This window comes from Muscardinus avellanarius (assembly GCF_963383645.1).
Source record: "Muscardinus avellanarius genome assembly, chromosome: 2".
NCBI classification, from domain to species: domain Eukaryota; kingdom Metazoa; phylum Chordata; class Mammalia; order Rodentia; family Gliridae; genus Muscardinus; species Muscardinus avellanarius.
Genome location: NC_137787.1, coordinates 86185196 through 86204007, shown reverse-complemented (window position 1 = coordinate 86204007; position 18812 = coordinate 86185196). Strand labels below are relative to the sequence as shown.

At 44.1% G+C, this 18812-nt stretch overlaps 1 protein-coding gene across 1 annotated transcript in view; it reads left to right on the top strand.

Annotated features, from left to right (window-relative positions):
- Positions 1-18812, top strand: part of KIF5C (kinesin family member 5C) — a gene marked incomplete at both ends in the record, with an annotated part of 159362 nt that overhangs the window by 75698 nt on the left and 64852 nt on the right. Inside the window, 7 exons of the mRNA XM_080689585.1 lie at positions 291-395; positions 3852-3900; positions 4169-4224; positions 5031-5118; positions 9469-9593; positions 12063-12167; positions 12518-12666. Of these exons, the coding sequence (XP_080545711.1) occupies positions 291-395; positions 3852-3900; positions 4169-4224; positions 5031-5118; positions 9469-9593; positions 12063-12167; positions 12518-12666 (677 nt within the window). The remainder of the gene's footprint in view (positions 1-290; positions 396-3851; positions 3901-4168; positions 4225-5030; positions 5119-9468; positions 9594-12062; positions 12168-12517; positions 12667-18812) is intronic.

Below are 18812 nucleotides of genomic sequence, written 5' to 3'. Positions count from 1 at the left end.
CCTTTTCCTGCTCCTCTTCCTTCTCACCCACACGGTAGCCACATTCACACTGATTTGCTGCCCCTAGTGGTAGCAAGAGGGAAAATTATGGGGACTCGCAACGGCCCTCTACCGGGTAAGAAGACTGAACGCTTTGTATTTTTTCTATTGTATTTTGCCAATTCTGGATCTGTTGACACATGGTGTAGACTCCAGGGAAGCCCATGTGTGCGTGCTCCCATTCCGTGCGCTCTTCTTCTTTCTCATCCCCAGCACTCTTTAACTGCCTGCATGCGTATTTTTCACCCTAGGGGAAGCTGCATGATCCTCAACTCATGGGGATCATCCCAAGAATTGCACACGATATATTTGACCATATTTATTCCATGGATGAGAACCTGGAGTTTCACATTAAGGTAAGTACTATTGATTGAGTGCCAAGAGAAGGCACTGTTCTTTCTCCTTTTATATGGATGTAAAAGATGGTCTTATCTAATTCAAATGATGTTCCTATGGGAAGTACAGCCCTCTTTACTATTTAATGACATAGGTTAGTACCTAGCCTTCTAGCTGGTTTGCTTGACAGAACAAGATAATAACGAAACTAAAAGCTCTCTTTGGGGTGAAACTATCTTGATAGTCTCCTGAATTCTACTCTATACCTGTGGATTTCTATAGATATGTGTGGAATACATCTGAGTTTGGATTAGGATAGCATTTACCAAAGTGTGTTTCATGAAAAACAAGCTCTCCTATTATTAATAGGTGAGCTACCAGAAAAAAGGGTTATATGGCCAAATAAGCTGGGGAAATAATTTGTTGAACAATGTTAAATTTATCACAAGTTAAAATATGCTATAGGATAATAGCTCTCTGCAAATATATATATATATATATATATATATATATATATATATATATATATATATATGAAGAGTATACACTGAGAAGTATTGGGGAAGAAAATTCTTCTCCTTTATCTCCTCATTTTGTTTGTTTTAAATCTGTTGTGGCTTAAATTTGAATCAAAAGAAATTTCTACTTCCTTTAATTTTACTTCCTTTGTTACAGCTGTTAAATTATAAAAATTGGTATTAAAATGTATTCATCAGAGCTCTTTTGTTGGCAAATTACTAAAGGCCACTAGTTGAAGCAAATAGAGAAAATGATTATAAGCTACAGAATCTGATAGGAGATCTGGAACAAGAGCTATAAAGAGCCAGAAATCCAAGTCCTCCTCCTCCTCCTCCTCCTCCTCCTCCTCCTCCTCCTCCTCCTCCTCCTCCTCCTCCTCCTACTTGCTTAGTTGCTGAGGCTGGCTTTGAACCTGCAATCCTCCTGTCTTAGCCTCCCAAGTACTGGGATTACAGGCAGGGGCCTCCACACCTGGTCCATATTTTCTTATTTCTAATCCTACAATTTCTTGGGAAGGGGCCCCCTTGCCCTGGTTCTCTGTGTCCAGGAAGCACATGGTATCTGGCTCTCCATTCACTGTGACTAGAGAGGGGTTTGCAGGAAGGGGAACAGAAGGGGCAGTTTTGTGAGCCTCAGAACTGAGCAGAGATTTTCCTGAAGTCTGGGGCCTTGATACATCAGACCCAGCAGTTTAGAGATGAGGAAACTGAAGTTCAAAGACCCAGAGGTAGATACCTGAGACCGTATCCATGGACCCTAGAGCAGACGTCTCAATCCCATATGTGTTACCTTTTCCATTATATTAAACTTCTCCCCCTACTTATTTCTACTATATACCCCTCCTAAATTACATTTAAAAAGGCAAGAACTGTTTGCCTAATTATAAATTACATCCAGCAAATCACTTTTTCTTACAGTTCCCTTTGTTGGCTAAAGCCTTTTTCTCCTTCTTGCCAGGCTTTACATCTTAGGCTACAGAGCTTGTTGCTTTGATGGGATCAAGATTTAGAAGCTTAGTGCTTTTTAAAGGCTGTTTGCATTTAAATACCTTAAACTACTGCAGGGTTCTTATGTGATAATCCTGGAATAAGATGTTAAACCAATTACTGCCCTGGAAATAGTGTCTTGTGTTAGAATCGTATTAAGATAAAAACAGTCCTAGCATGAAGTGGGGGGTGGGGCGCAACACTTTCTAAGTCTAAAGAGCTAAATCTTACAGTTCACTTTCCTGTTTTGCATTTATAGTTTTGTTTTCTTGTTTCATAAATAATAATTATAAGTGGACAAGGTTGCTGCTGACTACTCCGTTTTGAACTTAGTACTGACAGGTTGAATCAGAAGAAAGAGGGCTGAGCAAGGGACTATTGAAAAATCTTAAAATGCATCCCACAGACACTGGGAACACTATTTCTGAACATGCTATTGCTGAATGCCAAACAATGCCTATTTATTTTTCTTCTGCCTGCTCTCACAAAATACTCAAAACGACAAGATAGCAAAATTAGAGCCCCCACCTGCAACAGAAATTAATAAACCAGAATTCTGCTTCTACTTATAGTAAATGTGAACAGGATTGCAGTTGCCAGATTTGCCAGCATCTGGTCGGTGACTGCTTTTTAGATGTAATTAATTTCCTCAGGAATCTATGGAAATAAGGCACATGTTTAAGATGTCAAAGGTAACAGAAAAATCTTAATGGACATTAGACAATTGTGAAGCCAGTAGAATGGTTTGGCACCGTGGTGTAGTTGACTGCAGGGGGGCCTGGTTAGAGATGTCTACAATTAGAAGCCAAATAGGCTTATAAGAACTGGGGCAACGGGGAGTGTGGCAGCCTGAGCTGTTACAGAGAGGAAGGAAGGGCAGGAAGTGGAGATTAGAGGTAGAATGTTTGCCTCCTGTGAGTGGGGCCCTGGGCTCGACCCTCAGCTCTGCCAAAAAACCAAACCAACAAAAAACCTTAAACTGGAAGTAGAAAACAATAAGGCAGTGAGTCCTTGGGATGTCAAGTGTGTCCGCAAGAGATTGAGTGGCAGGGGAATTGAAGATGTTCAGGTAGGCAACTGTTGTTACGGCTGCAGGCCACCAGCTTCTGATGATCTTTTACTAAACCACATTTTGCTCAGATTCTCCTAGACGCCAAACCTGGCCACTAGCAGCTCTGTCCCAGTTACCCAATTACCTTTTTTTTTAAAAAATTTGTTTTGCAGTAGGGGAAATGGAACCCAGGGATATTATATCTCCGAGCTACACCCCCAGCCCTACTTTTTAGTCTCTTTATTTCTGAAACAGGGTCTCACTGAGTTGCGAAGGGCCTCGCTAAGTAGCTGAGGCTGTCTAAGAATCGGGATCCTCTAGTCTCTCGAATGCTGGGATTACAAGCGTGCGCCACCACGCCCAGGACCCCCCCCCCCCCCCCCCGTTACCTTTTTGAACTCTTGTAAGTTCACTGCCCCGCTCCTCTCCCTGCTTCCTTCCTGTGTATGTGTGGACTGTGTTCTCCCCCACATTGATGAGGTTGTTGGAGTCATGCAATAGATCAGATCTACTCATTTTTGAAAATTATTTGCAGAGGATGTTTTACATTTTGGTTGTTGTCATACATAGAAGTTTTGTTTTTTTTTAATATTCATCTAAGGTAAAACCTATAGTTCTACAAGTGGCTGTCTAGGACATGACGAGAATAATATTTGAGTGGAGACTGAGGGAGCTATGATGTGTGGGGACAGAGAGTGGTCCACGCTTAGCAAGATTCATAGAGCAACCTGGCCAGGCAGGAAGCAGGAGACAGGAGGGCTGGCTGCAGCTCTTTACTCAGGACTCCAAACCCTCCCTTAGCATCCCCTATTCTTACTCTTCTTAGCCATGCAGGACAGAAGCTTTTATAACTTCTGATAATGAAGTTTTTGAAATACACTGTGGCATTTCAATTTCAAAATCAGTTTCTTTTTAACTAGGTTTCCTATTTTGAGATCTACTTGGACAAAATAAGGGACTTACTTGATGGTGAGTAACCTGAATGCTTGTCTTCATTTGCTCTGTAACTTAAGTCCAGGGAGGTTGAAAGGATTCACAGCACCTCTGCTTGAGGAACTGATGAAAATTTATAGAGATGCCTTCCTGCCTTTAGGCCATATGCTAATTCTCAAAGCTTAGACTTGCAAATTGCAAAAAGATTAGATTTGCCTATCTTCTGCAACAATTTCTGTTTTTCTTCCAATAAAAGGTCTTTAACTTTTTTTTTCTTTGCACATCATTGTTATCATTTCTGCAGTATCCAAGACCAACTTGGCTGTTCATGAAGATAAAAATAGAGTCCCATATGTAAAGGTAATGAACACTTGATAGATGCTACAGTTGATTTCTCTTCAGTCACTGTTAAAATCATTATTATATAAGATTACAGAATATCATCCATAAAGGGTATATAGATGTTTAATCATGTTCCTTATATTCACTTGGTGAAAAAAAATCAGCATTTATTTTTTCAATTGTATCTTTCCTTTATATACATTATTATTATTATTTTTGTTATTATTATTTTCTTTGAGCTGGGGATGGAACCCAGGAACTTAGGTATACTAAGCACCCACTCTACCACTGAGCCATACTCTCAGCCTCCTTTACACAACTTAGCATCACTTACATATTATTTAATATTAATTATATTTAAGGAGGCTTGGTACTGAGTGCAGGAGTTTATACTTTGTACTTAGGGGAAGTCTATCTTAGTGCTGTGTCTTGAACTTCAAAGTGTGTATGATGGATAACATGGCAAATCGATAAAGGTGGAAGGCAAGGGAGTGCTTTGTCCATTTCTTCTCTTTTGGCTTTTCTTCTTTTATTTTCTGTCTCCTGAAAATATGGCTGTTGGACATGAATACATACTCAAAATCCTAGGAAAATTGGTGTTTCTCTTGTGGCTAGTCTCTAGGTTTCCTAGGGTTTGCTCTCACTTCTCTTTAATGTAGAATTCAAGCCCCAGGCAAGGAGGAGAAGTTGTTGGATCAACATCGCAGCTTTTCTATTTATCTGTACCTTCAGAAAGAATTGGGAACATGTTTCGCTGCCTCAAAGTTATTGTTGCTTTTCAACTCCCTTAATGGCCAACTGACCTGATTCTCACTTCCTTCCAGGGGTGCACGGAGCGGTTTGTGTCCAGCCCGGAGGAGGTCATGGACGTGATAGACGAAGGCAAAGCCAACCGGCACGTGGCCGTGACAAGTAAGCGCCGTGCTGGCGTCCCCTCCCTGTGGCTCGGGGTGCAGATGTTTGCTTCCCACCAACAGCTATGGGGATGAGGTACAGAGGAAGCAACACACGAGAAGGCTGGACGCAGGAACCAGCCATGTGTGCTGTGAGCGTGTCAGGCAGCTCACGGGAAAGGGATCTTCAGCTGTCCCCGGAACCCTGAGGACTGGCAGGTGTAGGGTGAGACGCACCGGACCCTGCCAACAGCCTCAGCCTGAATACCAGCGAACACAGACAACCAGCCAGCCACAGGGGCTGAGGAGGAAGCTTCCAAGTTTATTTACTTTCACCATATTGTTGTCCAGGTTTTTTATTTTATTTAATTCATGCAGCAAATTCTACATGTCAGTCACACACACGGGGAAGAAACCTCATTAGATTTCTGCCTTCCATATAACAGGAAAGAAAGGCAGGGCGGGAGTCAGAAGGCAGCGCTGGCGCTCCAGGTAACCCTCAGCGCCCAGTGGACGCATGCACGGCTGAGCCGGCTTGTCTGCATGGCAACTCTCACCTTGGTGAACACACCTGTGTCAGGGAAGCTGCGTGTGTATGCCCACGTACTAGAGCAATGGCGAGTCCATGAAAAGATTACGGTAATCTATATTATTCAGGGGATGAGGAGAGAGAGAGAGAGAGAGAGGGAGGGAGGGAGGGGGAGAGAGAGAGAGAGAGAGAGAGAGAAGAAAAGAGAATAGAGAGAATAGAATAGAATATATTCATTTGAGGCTGAAGAAACAGGACTTCTAGGTTGGAGGAGGAGGGAAACCACTACCAACAGCACCTCTGCAGAGGGCGTGCGGACACTGCAGTGTTTCTTAGCCTGTGTGTGGTGCTGACATTGAGAAGGAGGGTCAGCGCACTCTTTCTCATCTCAGTGGCTGACCACCAGCACCTGCTCCAAGGACTCAGCCTACAGCCGTTGCAAGGGAAGCTTGCTACCTGGCAAGGTAGTGAGTTCACCGTCCTGTGGTAGGAGAGATTCCCGCATTGGTTGGTTAAATGGCTTAGGCTCTTAACGTCTATCTCACCCAAGGGTTTAGGATTCTGTGATCCAGAACTGAAATTCTCCACCTTTTTCTTCTCCAACAGTGTATCATATAATATTGTCATATGTGGCAAATGTAACAGGTGGGCCTGGAATTGTGTACAGTGTAGGTCAAACTCTCTTCTTTCTGTCCTGCTGAAGTCCCACGTGTACATGGGGGAAATTGTTCCTGTGTCTCTGAGCCTTTTCAGTTACTGATGGCATACCTGAAAACTAGCGTTGGCTCCTGGTTTGGACTGCTGATCTAGTCATTCTTATTCTAACAAGTGCTGTTGTTGTTGTTTTTTTAATTGTGGTAAGCTATCCATGACATAAAATTTAGTATTTTAATAATTTTAAGATACAATTTTGTGATATTAAGTGCATTCACACTGTGGGCATCCATCTCCAGAACTTTTTTTTTAATCTTTCCATCTGAAACTCTACCTTTTAACACTTAAGTTTCCATTCCTCGTGTGTGTGTGTGTGTGTGTGTGTGTATGTGTGTGTGTGTATTTTACTGGGATTGAAACCCACGGGGTTCTACCTCCTTACCCTCAGTCCTGTTTTTATTTTTTTATTTGAAAACAGTGTCTTGGTAAGTTGCAGAACTGGCCTTCAACCTGCGATCTTCCTGTCTCAGCCTCCCAAGTCCTGGGGTTACAGGCATGGCCACCATGCCTTTCTACCTGCGGACTGAACTCAGGGGCATTCTACCTCTGAGCTATACGCTCAGCCCTATTTTATATTTTTATTTTGAAACAGGGCCTCACTAAGTTTCTGAAGGCTTTGCTAAATTGTGAAGGCTGCCCACAAACCTGCCATACTTCTGTGTCAGCCTTCCAAGTCCTGGGATTACAGGCATGTGCCACCATGTCTGGCTACCACCAGCCATTTTTATTTATTTATTTAAAAAAATTTTTTTTTGTGTGTGGCACTGGGGGTGGAACCCAGAGGCTTTCTACCTCCAGGCTATACTCACAGTCCTATTTTATATTTTATTTGGAAACAGGGTCTCACTAAGTTGCTGAGAGCCTCACTAAGTAGCTGAGGCTGGCTTCGAACCTGTGCGATCCTCCTGTCTCCGCCTCCCAAGCGTGGGGATTACAAGTGTGCGCTACCACACCCAGCATAGTTTTTTAAATTTTGAAACAGGGTCGCCCTAAATTGCTGAGACTATCCTTAAACCTGTGATCCTCCTGTTTCAGCCTTCCATTGGGATCACAGGCGTAGACCACCACGCCCGGCTCCATTTCTTCCCCTCCTTCCCCCAACTACCATTCTTCTGTCTCTATGCATTTGATAACTCCAGGTACCGCACATAAGTGGAATTATATAGTATTTTCCCTTCTGTGATTGGCTTATTCCACTTAACATAATGTCTTCAAGGTTCACGCATGTTGTTGAAGGTGTCCCTTTAAGACTGAATGATACCCTCTCATATGTATTTACCACATTTTTTTACTCATTTTTCCATCACTGGACACTTAAGTGCTTTCACTTCTTGGCCAATGTCTCTCTCTCCCTCCCTCTCTCCTCTCTCTTTCTTGTTTCTCTCTCTGTAGATAATCAGTTTTCTCTGCCTCAGTTGTTGAAAGACTACCCTTCCCTCCCTGGAGTGGTCTTAACATTCTTCTCTAAAATGATTTTGACTGCATATGCGAAGGATTTTTTCTGAGCCCTCTGTTTTCTCCCACTTGTCTGTATGTCTGTCTTTGCATGAGTGCCACATTGTTTTGTTTGGTTCTGGTTGTGGGTTTGGTGTGTGTGTGTGTGTGTGTGTGTGTGTGTGTGTGTGTGTGTGTCTCAGTATGTTTTACTGAGCAGCCCTTGAACTCTCAGGCTTAAGCAGTCCTGCCTCAGCCTTCCAAGTAGCTGGGGCTGCAGGTGCATATCACCATTTTACATTGTTCTGATTACTGTAGCTTTATAGTTACTTTTGAAATCTTAATGCTGAGACATCCAACTTTGTTCTTAATATTTCAAGATTTTTTAATCACATCATGATCTTTAGAGATTCCATGTGAATTAAGGGGTGCATCTTTCAATTTCTATAAAAATATCAGAGATTTTGATAATGATTGTATTGAATTTATAGGTTGCTTTGGATGGTATTGGTATCTTAACAATATTAAATCTTTTTTTTAATCAATGAACATGAATTGCATTTCCATTTATTTGTGTCATATTTAATATCTTAGCAAAAGTTTTTAGTTTTCAGTGTGTCTTATTTTTTGGCTAAGCTTGGTCTTAATATTTTTATCCTTTTTCTTTTCTACTGTTGTAAATAAAATTGTTTTCTTAATTTTCTTCTCAGATTGTGCAGTTAGTATATAGAAACAAAACTGATTTTTGCATGTTGATGTTGTTATTGAATTTATTAGTTATAACTAATTTTTTTTTTTTTTGGTAGTACTGGGGTTCCTGGAAGCCCTTCTACCTACGGGCTACACTCCCAGACCTATTTCTATATTTTTATTTGGAAACAGGGTCTCTTAAGCCAGCGCGGCTGGCTTCAAACCTGCGCGATCCTCCTGTCTCTGCCTCCCAAGCGCGGGGATTACAAGCGTGCGCCACCATGCCCAGCCTTAGTTATAACTAATTTTTAAATGGGGTCTTTAGAATTTTTTACATACAATCTGGTAAAATGGTTTTGAGAAATGATTGCTGGTGATGGTTGAATAAGTCACTGGGGTCTCTGTGTCTGTTTAGTAGACAAAGACCAGGGACGGAAAGCATTTTTATCTCTAATGCCCCATCCTAATGAGGCACGTTTAATCTCTGAGCTTGTTTGTGTACTTAGCATGGGTTATAGAGGTCTATTCTTAATCCTTCCTTAAGAAAGTCTTAATCCTTCCTTAAGAAAGCTTATGATATTCTTGATAAGGCTGGGCTCACACATATGACTAAGAATACATGGGTACTAACCAGGATGATGAAGTCTGAGGGCTTTTATAGTGAGGTGGGGACAAGCAGTGAGCTTGAGAGCTGGCTGGCATAGGGAGTTAGCTGGAGGATGGGGCTTCAGGTATGCCTTGAAAATCTGTTGTCTTAAACTCTTGGCCAGGATTTTTTTAGATTAATTTCTTTGTTCCTTGAAGACACATTAAGTCTTTCATTTCTAGAATGAGCTTTTTTTTTTTTTTAAAGAAGAAACAGTGGTCTCAGATAATATTTAAAATTGGCTGGATTTCAAAGACATGAGCCATCAGACATGATTTGTTGTGCTTTTTAGACCAGAGGTTTGCTACCTATGTCCAGGTGTTATTTGTAGAGCAGTAAACTGTTTTCCTTTTCAGACATGAATGAACACAGCTCTAGAAGTCACAGCATCTTCCTGATTAATATTAAACAAGAGAATGTGGAGACTGAAAAAAAACTCAGCGGGAAGCTTTATTTGGTTGATTTGGCTGGGAGCGAAAAGGTAATTGGTTCTTTATTTGTATTATCTATAATTTTCCTGTTATTGCTTCAGTGTGCAATGGTATAATTTTTTGCCTCTCTATTCCATGGTTTTAAAAAGCTTTTAAAGTTTCTGATGTCGAGCCAAGATGTTATTAAATTTAACCTTTATTTTCCTGTTCTTTCTTTTCTGGTCCTGAGTTTGTGTCACAGACAGGTGCTTTGAACTCCTGCTCTGATTCGTGCTTATTGGGCCTTGATTGTAACATCAGGCAAGTGTTGGTCAGAACTTAGCCGGTCAAAGGCACGGATATGAGAGGGATATGAGCGCAGGAGAGACCCTGGTGCGGTACCATATTCCAGTAGGCCAGGGGAGGGCTTTGCCGGCTGCCCGCCTCTGCACGCTCCGTTTGCTGGCAGGGGACCGGATCCGGGGCTCTCCCTGTGTCCTTGGTTCTTCCAGCACTGGACCTGGACTGACTGTCTCACGGGGGTGGCTCTGATTCCTTCTGCTTAGGAGGCCTGTGGTCAGTCTTCTTGCCCCAGCACTCACTGCTTGTCAGGACTCTCTTTTGCCATCTGTGCCCTGTCCTGTTCCCTCCCCCTTAAGCTGGCCGGAGCTGCACCCCGAGCCCCCTTCACGGCACAGAGGAGGCCTCAGCTGCCATACCCCGGCTGGGGCCCAGACCTCCTTGGGCAGCATCACAGAGATGCCCCTGTGCACAGTGGCCTTTCTTTCTCTGTCCTCAGTGACATCAGCTGGTGGTCACCATCAGGGCCAACCTGGAGGCTTGGTCAGTCTCCCTGACTGTACAGCCGACCCCCGAGCGCCATACATTGTGCAGCCGGTGGTCTTGTCTGCTGAGCCATGGCCACTGACATGCATGTGAGTCATGGTGGCTCCAATTGACTTCTCCCTGGCACTTGTAAAACCGTGAGCAGAGCCCCATCTGGCTAGGATTCTAAGGTTTTATGGGTGTGGGCTGTAACTTTGAGTAAACAGACATTCACCAGGGTGGAAGTAACAGCGCAGTGCCGTTTAGTTCTCAGCCAGCCGTCAACTTTCCTGCTGTGCCACCTGTGGGTCCACCCACACAGACAGCCCAGGGCCCTTCACTCTTGCTAGGGGCAGAGATGAGCACCGAGGGCCTCAATACACCCTGGAGCTGCCCACGAGGAGCCGGCAGATCCAAGAGCAGGGCAGCAGAGACAGTACAGCGCTGGCGCTCACCGCCAATGATGTTTATGGAGCGCTTTAAAGTGTCCTTCCTACAGCTTTCTTTGTTCACGTCTGTTTTCCTTCGATCCAAATGTGTCAGTGTAGAACAAAAGTCTGGGTTTTAGTTCCCATCTCCCCTAAGTGCCATGCTTCCTTTAGGATGGCAATTTGACATCTCTGGAGCTCAACTTCCTTGTTTGTAAAAGGAAGATTGATAGTAGCTGCCTTACATATTCCATGGAGGCAGGGTGCTCACTGTGCCTGGTGTGAAACCTGGTGTGAAAAGGTTATCTTCCGTGACCCATCAGCTACATGAATTCTCTGTAAACAGGGGTGCCATGCACATGATTCCAAGAGAAATGAGAATCTGTCCTATTTGCATAAATCTCTCTCTGGACATACATTCACCTCTATCTCAGGGGTTTCTCCTTTATATGCAATAGATATCCATCTTTGTGCAGTTTAAAGTTATTTCTTCTCTTTCTTCAGAGACCAGCTAGGGCAGATGCTTACTCTGCATCATTTGTCCAGGCAGTAGAGACATGAATCATGTTGTGTCATCATCATCCCCCCCTTTTACAGCTCCTATAAACTGCTCTCTACCAAGAGCAAATGCTATAAATCTGAAATTACCAGTAATAACACAGCAGAGGAGGCACCGTGCGTGGCCTCTCTGCAGATACACTCGCGATGGAACGCTGCACGCTCTCTTGACTTCTCATGCCTCTCCAACTTGCTTTGTTTTGGGATATCATGTCTCCCTCCTCCTCCTCCTCGCCTTTCTTTCCTTCTTTCTTTGCTGTGGGAGTCAGCAGGGAAGGAACAGTTGAGACAACCATCCCCATCACCTGTTGGTCCTCTGCCTGAATTGGAACTCGACTTTACATGTCCTCCACTGTCCCCTTCGCTGTGGCCCGGGGCAGCGCTTTCTGGACTTGCCTTGGGATGCAGGCGTGGGCTGGTCTCCCGGGCCCTGAGCGTGCCTGTGGTGACGGCACTTCTGGAGCCTGGCTGCCCTGGATGGAGCCCCAGGGAAGCATCTGCAGCTCTCCCACTTGAGGCATTTCAGCCATCCGACTAAAACCTAATTGAGAGGAAAACGACAGCAGGAGAGGGAATCCCCAGCCTCCAGCTCTAGGGACCGCTTATCACCGTGGTTCTTACTTACTTTTATTTTTCTCTGCTTTCCAGGAGAATCTCTCCCTTTGCCCTTGTGTGGACTCGTGCGTTTGCTGGTCCGTGTAGCTCAGTGCTTTTTCTTCTCTCTGGTAGGTCAGCAAAACTGGCGCCGAGGGAGCTGTACTTGACGAAGCTAAAAATATCAATAAGTCTTTGTCTGCTCTTGGAAACGTGATCTCTGCCTTGGCAGAAGGGACAGTAAGTGATCCTGTCTCCATCTATTAAATAATATGAAGTAGCCTTTTGGGTTTGCATGTTCTCTTTGCCACATACCCCAGAGAGTCTTTTTTTTTTTTTCCTGTTTGGAAAAGGACAGAGGGAATCCTGGTTGTGGATGCCTGTTGCTAGGAGATCCAGTCCATTAAAAAGTGTCAGTGGTGATGCCAATTTCCTATGGGCATGCTAAACTTTGGCAAGAGCCAAAAGACCTGGCCACAAATTTGTATTTCACACACGTTTCTAAGTTCAGTGTCTCCCTCCGGAGCTTGCTTCTGTATTTTTCTTTCAAATGGGCTGTCAAAACCAGTACTAATTCTTTTTCTAAATAGAAAACACACGTGCCATACCGGGACAGCAAGATGACTCGGATTCTCCAGGACTCTCTGGGTGGAAACTGTAGAACCACAATCGTCATTTGCTGTTCTCCTTCTGTCTTCAATGAGGCCGAGACCAAGTCCACGCTGATGTTTGGACAGAGGTGCGTGTGGTGTCTTGGGAACTGGGTTTTAGGTCTTAGGCACGAGTAGTATGAGGCTCCTGTCAGGGGTGAAAAAGTAGAGGACTGATAGTTACTAAGTTGCATCAGGCAGGTGCTCTATAAACATGAGGCATCATCCATTGAGGCCAAAGTGATTATGTTTTTAAATAATAGGCAGAAACATGCCAAAGGTATGATGTTTAAAAAGACAAAACAAAAACAAAAACAAAAACTCCAGGTGTGGTGGGGCACACTCTTGTAATCCCAGTACTTGGGAGGCTGAGACAGGAGGGTCACAAGAAACTTAGCAAGACCCTGTTTCAAAATAAAAACACAAGGCTGGGCATGGTGGCACACGCTTGTAATCCCTGTGCTTGGGAGGTGGAGACAGGAGGTTTGTGCAGGTTTGAAGCCAAACACGCTGGCTTGAGACCCTGTTTCCAAATAAAAATATAAAATAGGTCTGGGAGTGTAGCCCGGAGGTAGAAGGGTTTCCAGGGACCCCAGTACCACCAATAAATAAATAAATAAATAAATAAATAAATAAATAAATAAATAAAAAATAGAAAAAATAAAAACAAGCCAGGCATGGTGGCATATGCCTGTAATCTCAGTATTTGGGAGGCTGAGACAGATGGATGCAGGTTTGAAGCCAGCCTCAGCAACTTAGCACGGCTCTCAGCAATTGAGCGAGACTCTGTTTCCAAATAAAAAATGAAATAGGGCTGGGGGCAAGCTGGGCATGGTAGCACATGCCTGTAAGCTCAGTACTTGCGAGGCTGAGACAGGAGGATCAGGGTTCGCGGCCAGCCTCAGCTACATAATGAGGCCCTCCACAACTTAGTGAGACCCTGTTTCAAAGTGAAGAATAAAAAATAGAGCTGGGGGTGTAGCTTGGAGGTAGAATGCCCCTGGGCTCAATTCCCAACATCACACACACACACACACACACACACACACACACACACACACGGGGCTAGGGGTATAACTCAGAGGTAGAATGTCTCTGGGTTCAATCTCCAGCACCACAAAAATAAACAGACAAAATTTAAAAATAAAATAACTGAGAGTGTAGCTCAGAGATAGACTACTCCTGGGTTCAATTCCCAGTACCAAAAAAAAAAAAAAAGCTTCTAGATGTAGATACAAATGTTGGTAATGAAGTGGGTGCTGCTTTATTTTTTCACGGAAGCAATGTCTGACTTCTCTGGAAACCCTTCTGCCTCCGGGCTACACTCTCAGACACCTATTTTTTTTATATTTTTATTTGGAAACAGAGTCTCTTAAGCCAGCATGCTGGCTTTGAACCTGCGCGATCCTCCTGTCTCCGCCTCCTAAGCACGGGGATTACAAGTGTGTTCCACCACACCCGGCCATAGAATTTCAAGTGTATAAATCTCAAGATTCTTAACCACCTTAAACTCCAATATTTGGAATCCATTGCAAAGTGGCTAAAGAACAACCAGAATTGTAGATGAATGTAGAGTAGGAAGGGAAGGGGTCCATACTGCCCCTGAGGGCAGGAGGCACAGGCTGTGTGTCCTGCACTCGAGGCCGACCTCCTGGGTCCTGTGTCCTCCCTTCCGCTGTCTCCCGTCACCCTCTCAGATGGGGTTTCTTGGTGTTCATTTCCCGTGCTCTCTGGATGCTGCTGATGTGATTGACCTGAGCATCTTCAGCTCTCTGTGAGTAGAGCCTGGAGCTGAGGTTGGAGGCTGTGGACGCTGTTGCCCTCATTCCATTCAATTCTGAATAACCCTGTGAGCTTCAGCAGCTGCCCACCGGGGCCTGAGCTGCCTCGTGTACGCGGATGCCTCTTGTGATCCCTTCCTTCCTGCTGGGGGTGTGTGCTGGTGGTTATGCTGGAGAAAAGGTTTCAGATGGGGGTGGGCATTCTGCAGGGGAAATCGTAATGCTGTGTAAACTGCATTAAGCCCCAGTCGTTTCCTGAGTCCTCAGCAAAACATAGAATTACACAGTTGTGGCACCTGTGGGATGTCGAAATAAATAATAATTACATGGAAATGTTGTAGATCTAATATATCTTTCAAACTGGATTTGGATTCCTTACTTCCTTCCAAATGACTTCCTTGATTAGACAAATGCTTAGGTCAGTGAGATTGCAGTAGGGGAACACCTACTTTTCTCAAGGGTCCCCGGATACCGATAAATCAGCATCTGCTTATGGAAAACAGGATACATCCTGCTCCAGCCCTCAACCCACCAATGTCTTAAACGAGAGCTTTAACAGTTTCCTCTGAAGACATGTTTGAGCAAACCAGCTCCGAATGTGTTTATAAAGGAAGTATCTCTTTAAAAAGTCCTCACCTGCTGAACAAAACTATTCTGGACTTTTGTAAATCATGGTCCCCTAGGGCCTTGGGCTATCTGAAGACTGCTGTTGTTAGTGGGCGTCTGCTGCTATGTACAGGAAGCATTCAAGTGATTATCATTTCTCTTCTAATCTTAGGCCATCATCAGCATCATTATTATCATTAACACATTTTTTAGTGCCAGATGTGTGTTAGACATGTCAGATAGCCTCCTGCCAATTCCAACAGGTAGGCATTGTTTTGCCTTTGTACAGAGGATGAAATTGAGGATTAGACTCAAAGCCATTAGATACTATACCTGAGACTGCACAGACAGTAAATGACTAACCATGTAGGATGTCCTGGATGCAGACGGCACTATTTGAAACCTGGCTAACTTTTCAGGTATGGGCTGCTTGATCAGGAACCTTTGTATTAGTTTGTTTTCCATTGCTATAACAAAATACCTGCCAGCACAAAGAAAAGAGATTTATTTAAGTTCACATTTTGGAGGGTCAGTGGTTTGGTCCTGACACCAGCTTGTTTCTGGTGAGGACATCACAGCAGATGTCCGTGGCATTCATGTGTGAGGGAAGGAGAGATCACATGTTGAGACTGGAAGCCAGAGAGGCTGGGGGCTCTGGGCTTTCTCTTTTATAACCACCCCCTCAGAAGAACTAAGGTTTTGTGAGAGATATATCAACTCCTTCTGAGGGAGGATCACCAAGAACCCATTGTTTTGCACTAGACTCCATTAAAATTTTTTTGTGTGTGTGGTACTGCGGATTGAACCCAGGGGTATTCTACCTCTGAGCTACATTCCCAGTTCTTTTTTTTTTTTTTTAAAATCTTGAAACAAGGTCTTGCTAAGTTACTGTGTACTGGCCTTGGACCTATGATGCTGTCCTTGTTACTTAGCCTCCCAAGTACAGGCTCCATTTCTTTTTTTTTGTTTTTGGTTTCTTGTTTTTGCAATACTGGTGATGGAACCCAAAGGCATTCTACCTCCGAGCAACACACCCAGCCCTATTTTTATATTCAAACAGGGGCTCACTAAGTAGCCGAGGCTGTCCGCAAACCCAGATCCTCCTGGCTCAGCCTCCCAAATGCTGGGATTACAAGCATGTGCCATCACGCCCGGCTTAGGCTTCATTCCTTAATGGTTTCTCCACTTCTCACTTCACCATCCTGAGGATCAAGCTCTCAACACATGAACCCTTGGGGACACAGGAAGACCATATACACACCATGGCTTCCTCCATGAGCCCTCTGCAGTGGCTGAGTGTGGCCCTCTGGTTCAGTAAGCCCAGTTCTGAGCTTCAAGTCTTCTCGCCTATAGAAAGAGAGATAACAATGCCCACATCCAGGAATGTTTGAGAAGGTTACAAAGATTGCTTCTGTTTCGCCTCCCACAGGTCTGGCATGTGGCAGGCTATCAGCAATGGCATGGTCCACTATCCTCTGTCTTATCCAGTGTGACGGTGACATTGTTGGGGTTTGGGAAGGTCAGGGTCATGGGCAAGAACAGACTGGGTGTGTTGTACTGTAAGGGACAGCACTGTCACAGTATGTATTACCTACAGGACAATATTGCATGGAGTAGAATCAGAATTATGTTTCTGGAATGAATGAGTAAAAAGACACTGCTGATATTTTAGCATTCCAGGAAGGAGGAAGTAATGTCAATTATGCTTCTAGATGAAATAGGCTGGTGCGATTCTTTTCTCAGAGCCATCTAGATTCCTCCAAGCTGCGTGACAGCTGGGAATGAGTTTGTTACCAGCATCAGTTTCCCGTCCAGCATTTGGAACAACTAGCTGAGCAGATGAATCTATAGCTCACTGTGCCGCTGTACACCTGGGAGTGGGGTTGGGTTTGGATCAAGTTTTCTTTCCAGCCTATAATTAGCAGTGTGTGAGGTTTTGTATCTTTCTCTCTCTCCCCAAATTACATTAATTGATTCTTTAAGGACACTGAATTCCTTGATAGGGCTTATACTTTCCTTATGGTTATATATACCCATCGAACCCAATTATACAGCAGACCTGAGTCTGAACATTGGATTAGACATGGTATCCGATTGCTAATGAGATTAAGCACTTTAAACTCAGAAAAGCTGCCGTGCTCATCCCAAATTTGGTGTAGCAAGGGTTCATTATATTCCGTCGCAGGGGTAGCCAAACCTGGGGGCAGCGTAAAGTGACTCCGTTATTCCTCTGTTAAGTCTTTCAAGGACATGAGGAAGGCATGGTTTGTTACTAGGGTGGACTGTATTGATGCTCTGAATAAAACAATAGCATGTGCTCTGAAGCAATAGAAACCAGATAGAGCTGCAGGTGCCTGAGGGCACTCTACCAAGAGTCCTGCCAGCCGTCAGCAGCATTCTAGATTAGGTACTGGAATTTAAAGGGAAAATTTCACTGTGTCTATGGTCACTGATGAATTCTAGCTTTGTCAGAATTCACAGATTTATCCCTTTAGCACGCTGAGTGCCCAGGACTGTGCTGGGGAGGAGGTAGACACCGCTTCTGTGGCCCAGAGAGCTTTAAGCGAGTGGAGGAGGCAGCGCTTGAATCCCCAAGCAGATTAAAATAAAAAAGGCAGGCTCAAATTAGAGCACTTTCATTGATTTTTTTTCCCTTCTGGCCTCCAGCTTTTTATTCTTTAGTCTTTAATTACTCTTCCAAAGTACTTTTATAGCACTATGCGAGGAAGATACTTGTAAGTTTTAGAAGTGTGAACTCAAATCACCCAGTTACCTTGGAAGGCTCTTTAATGTGCCTTGATTTGAGGTGCTCAGGAAGGAAAGGGAGTCCCATGGGGCAGGCTGAGCACTTCTGGAAGGCCTGAATCAGCAGGTCTTTAGCACTAAGAGTTTTGATTGATCCAGCATGAATAATTCAAAGGCTTTATTTGTATGTTGATAGTGGAAAGAGGATTGATAACTTAGGAAAAGCAAGGGTCTTTCTTCTTTTTTCTGATGTGCACTGTTTAAAAAAATTATGTTGTGCCAGGCGTGGTGGCGCACGCTTGTAATCCCCGCGCTTGGGAGGCAGAGACAGGAGGATCGCGCAGGTTCGAAGCCAGCCGCGCGTGTTGGCTTAGGAGACCCTGTTTCCAAATAAAAATATAAAAATAGGTCTGGGAGTGTAGCCCGGAGATAGAAGGGCTTCGAGGAACCCCAGTACCACCAAAAAAAAAAAATTATGTTGTGTGTGTGTGTGTGTGTGTGTGTGTGTGTGTGTGTGTTGTATGTTATACTGGGGATTGAACCCAGGGGCATGGACATTCTACCTCCAACTACACCCCAGCCATATTTTTATTTATTTATTTTTGTATTGTACTGGGAATAGACCCAGAGGCATTCTACCTTAGAGCTATACCCCAAGCCCAATTTTATTTCTTATTTGAAAACAGAGTCTCACTAAGTTGTTGAGAGCCTCACTAAATCGCCAAGGCTGTTCTTGAACCTGTGATCTTCCTGTCTCAGCCTCCCAAGTACTAGGATTACAAGAATGCACCACCACGTTTGACCATACTTTTTATTTTAAAACAGAGTCTCACTAAGTAGCTGAGGCTGGCCTCAAACCTGCCATGCCCCTGTAGTGGAATGATAGATGTGAACCACCATATAGATTGGACCACCATGCTCAGCTTGTGCCCTCATTTTAATAGTGCCACCTGCCATTTTGGTGATGGCTGGGTTAGGCAGAGCCTAACTAGTGTGCATATGAAATTCATGTCACAAGGGCATGAGAACGAGTTGGCTTCAGAGGTAGAGTGAGAGCGTTGGCCAAGGCCAACATCTTACTACACTTATGCTGTGAAACCAAA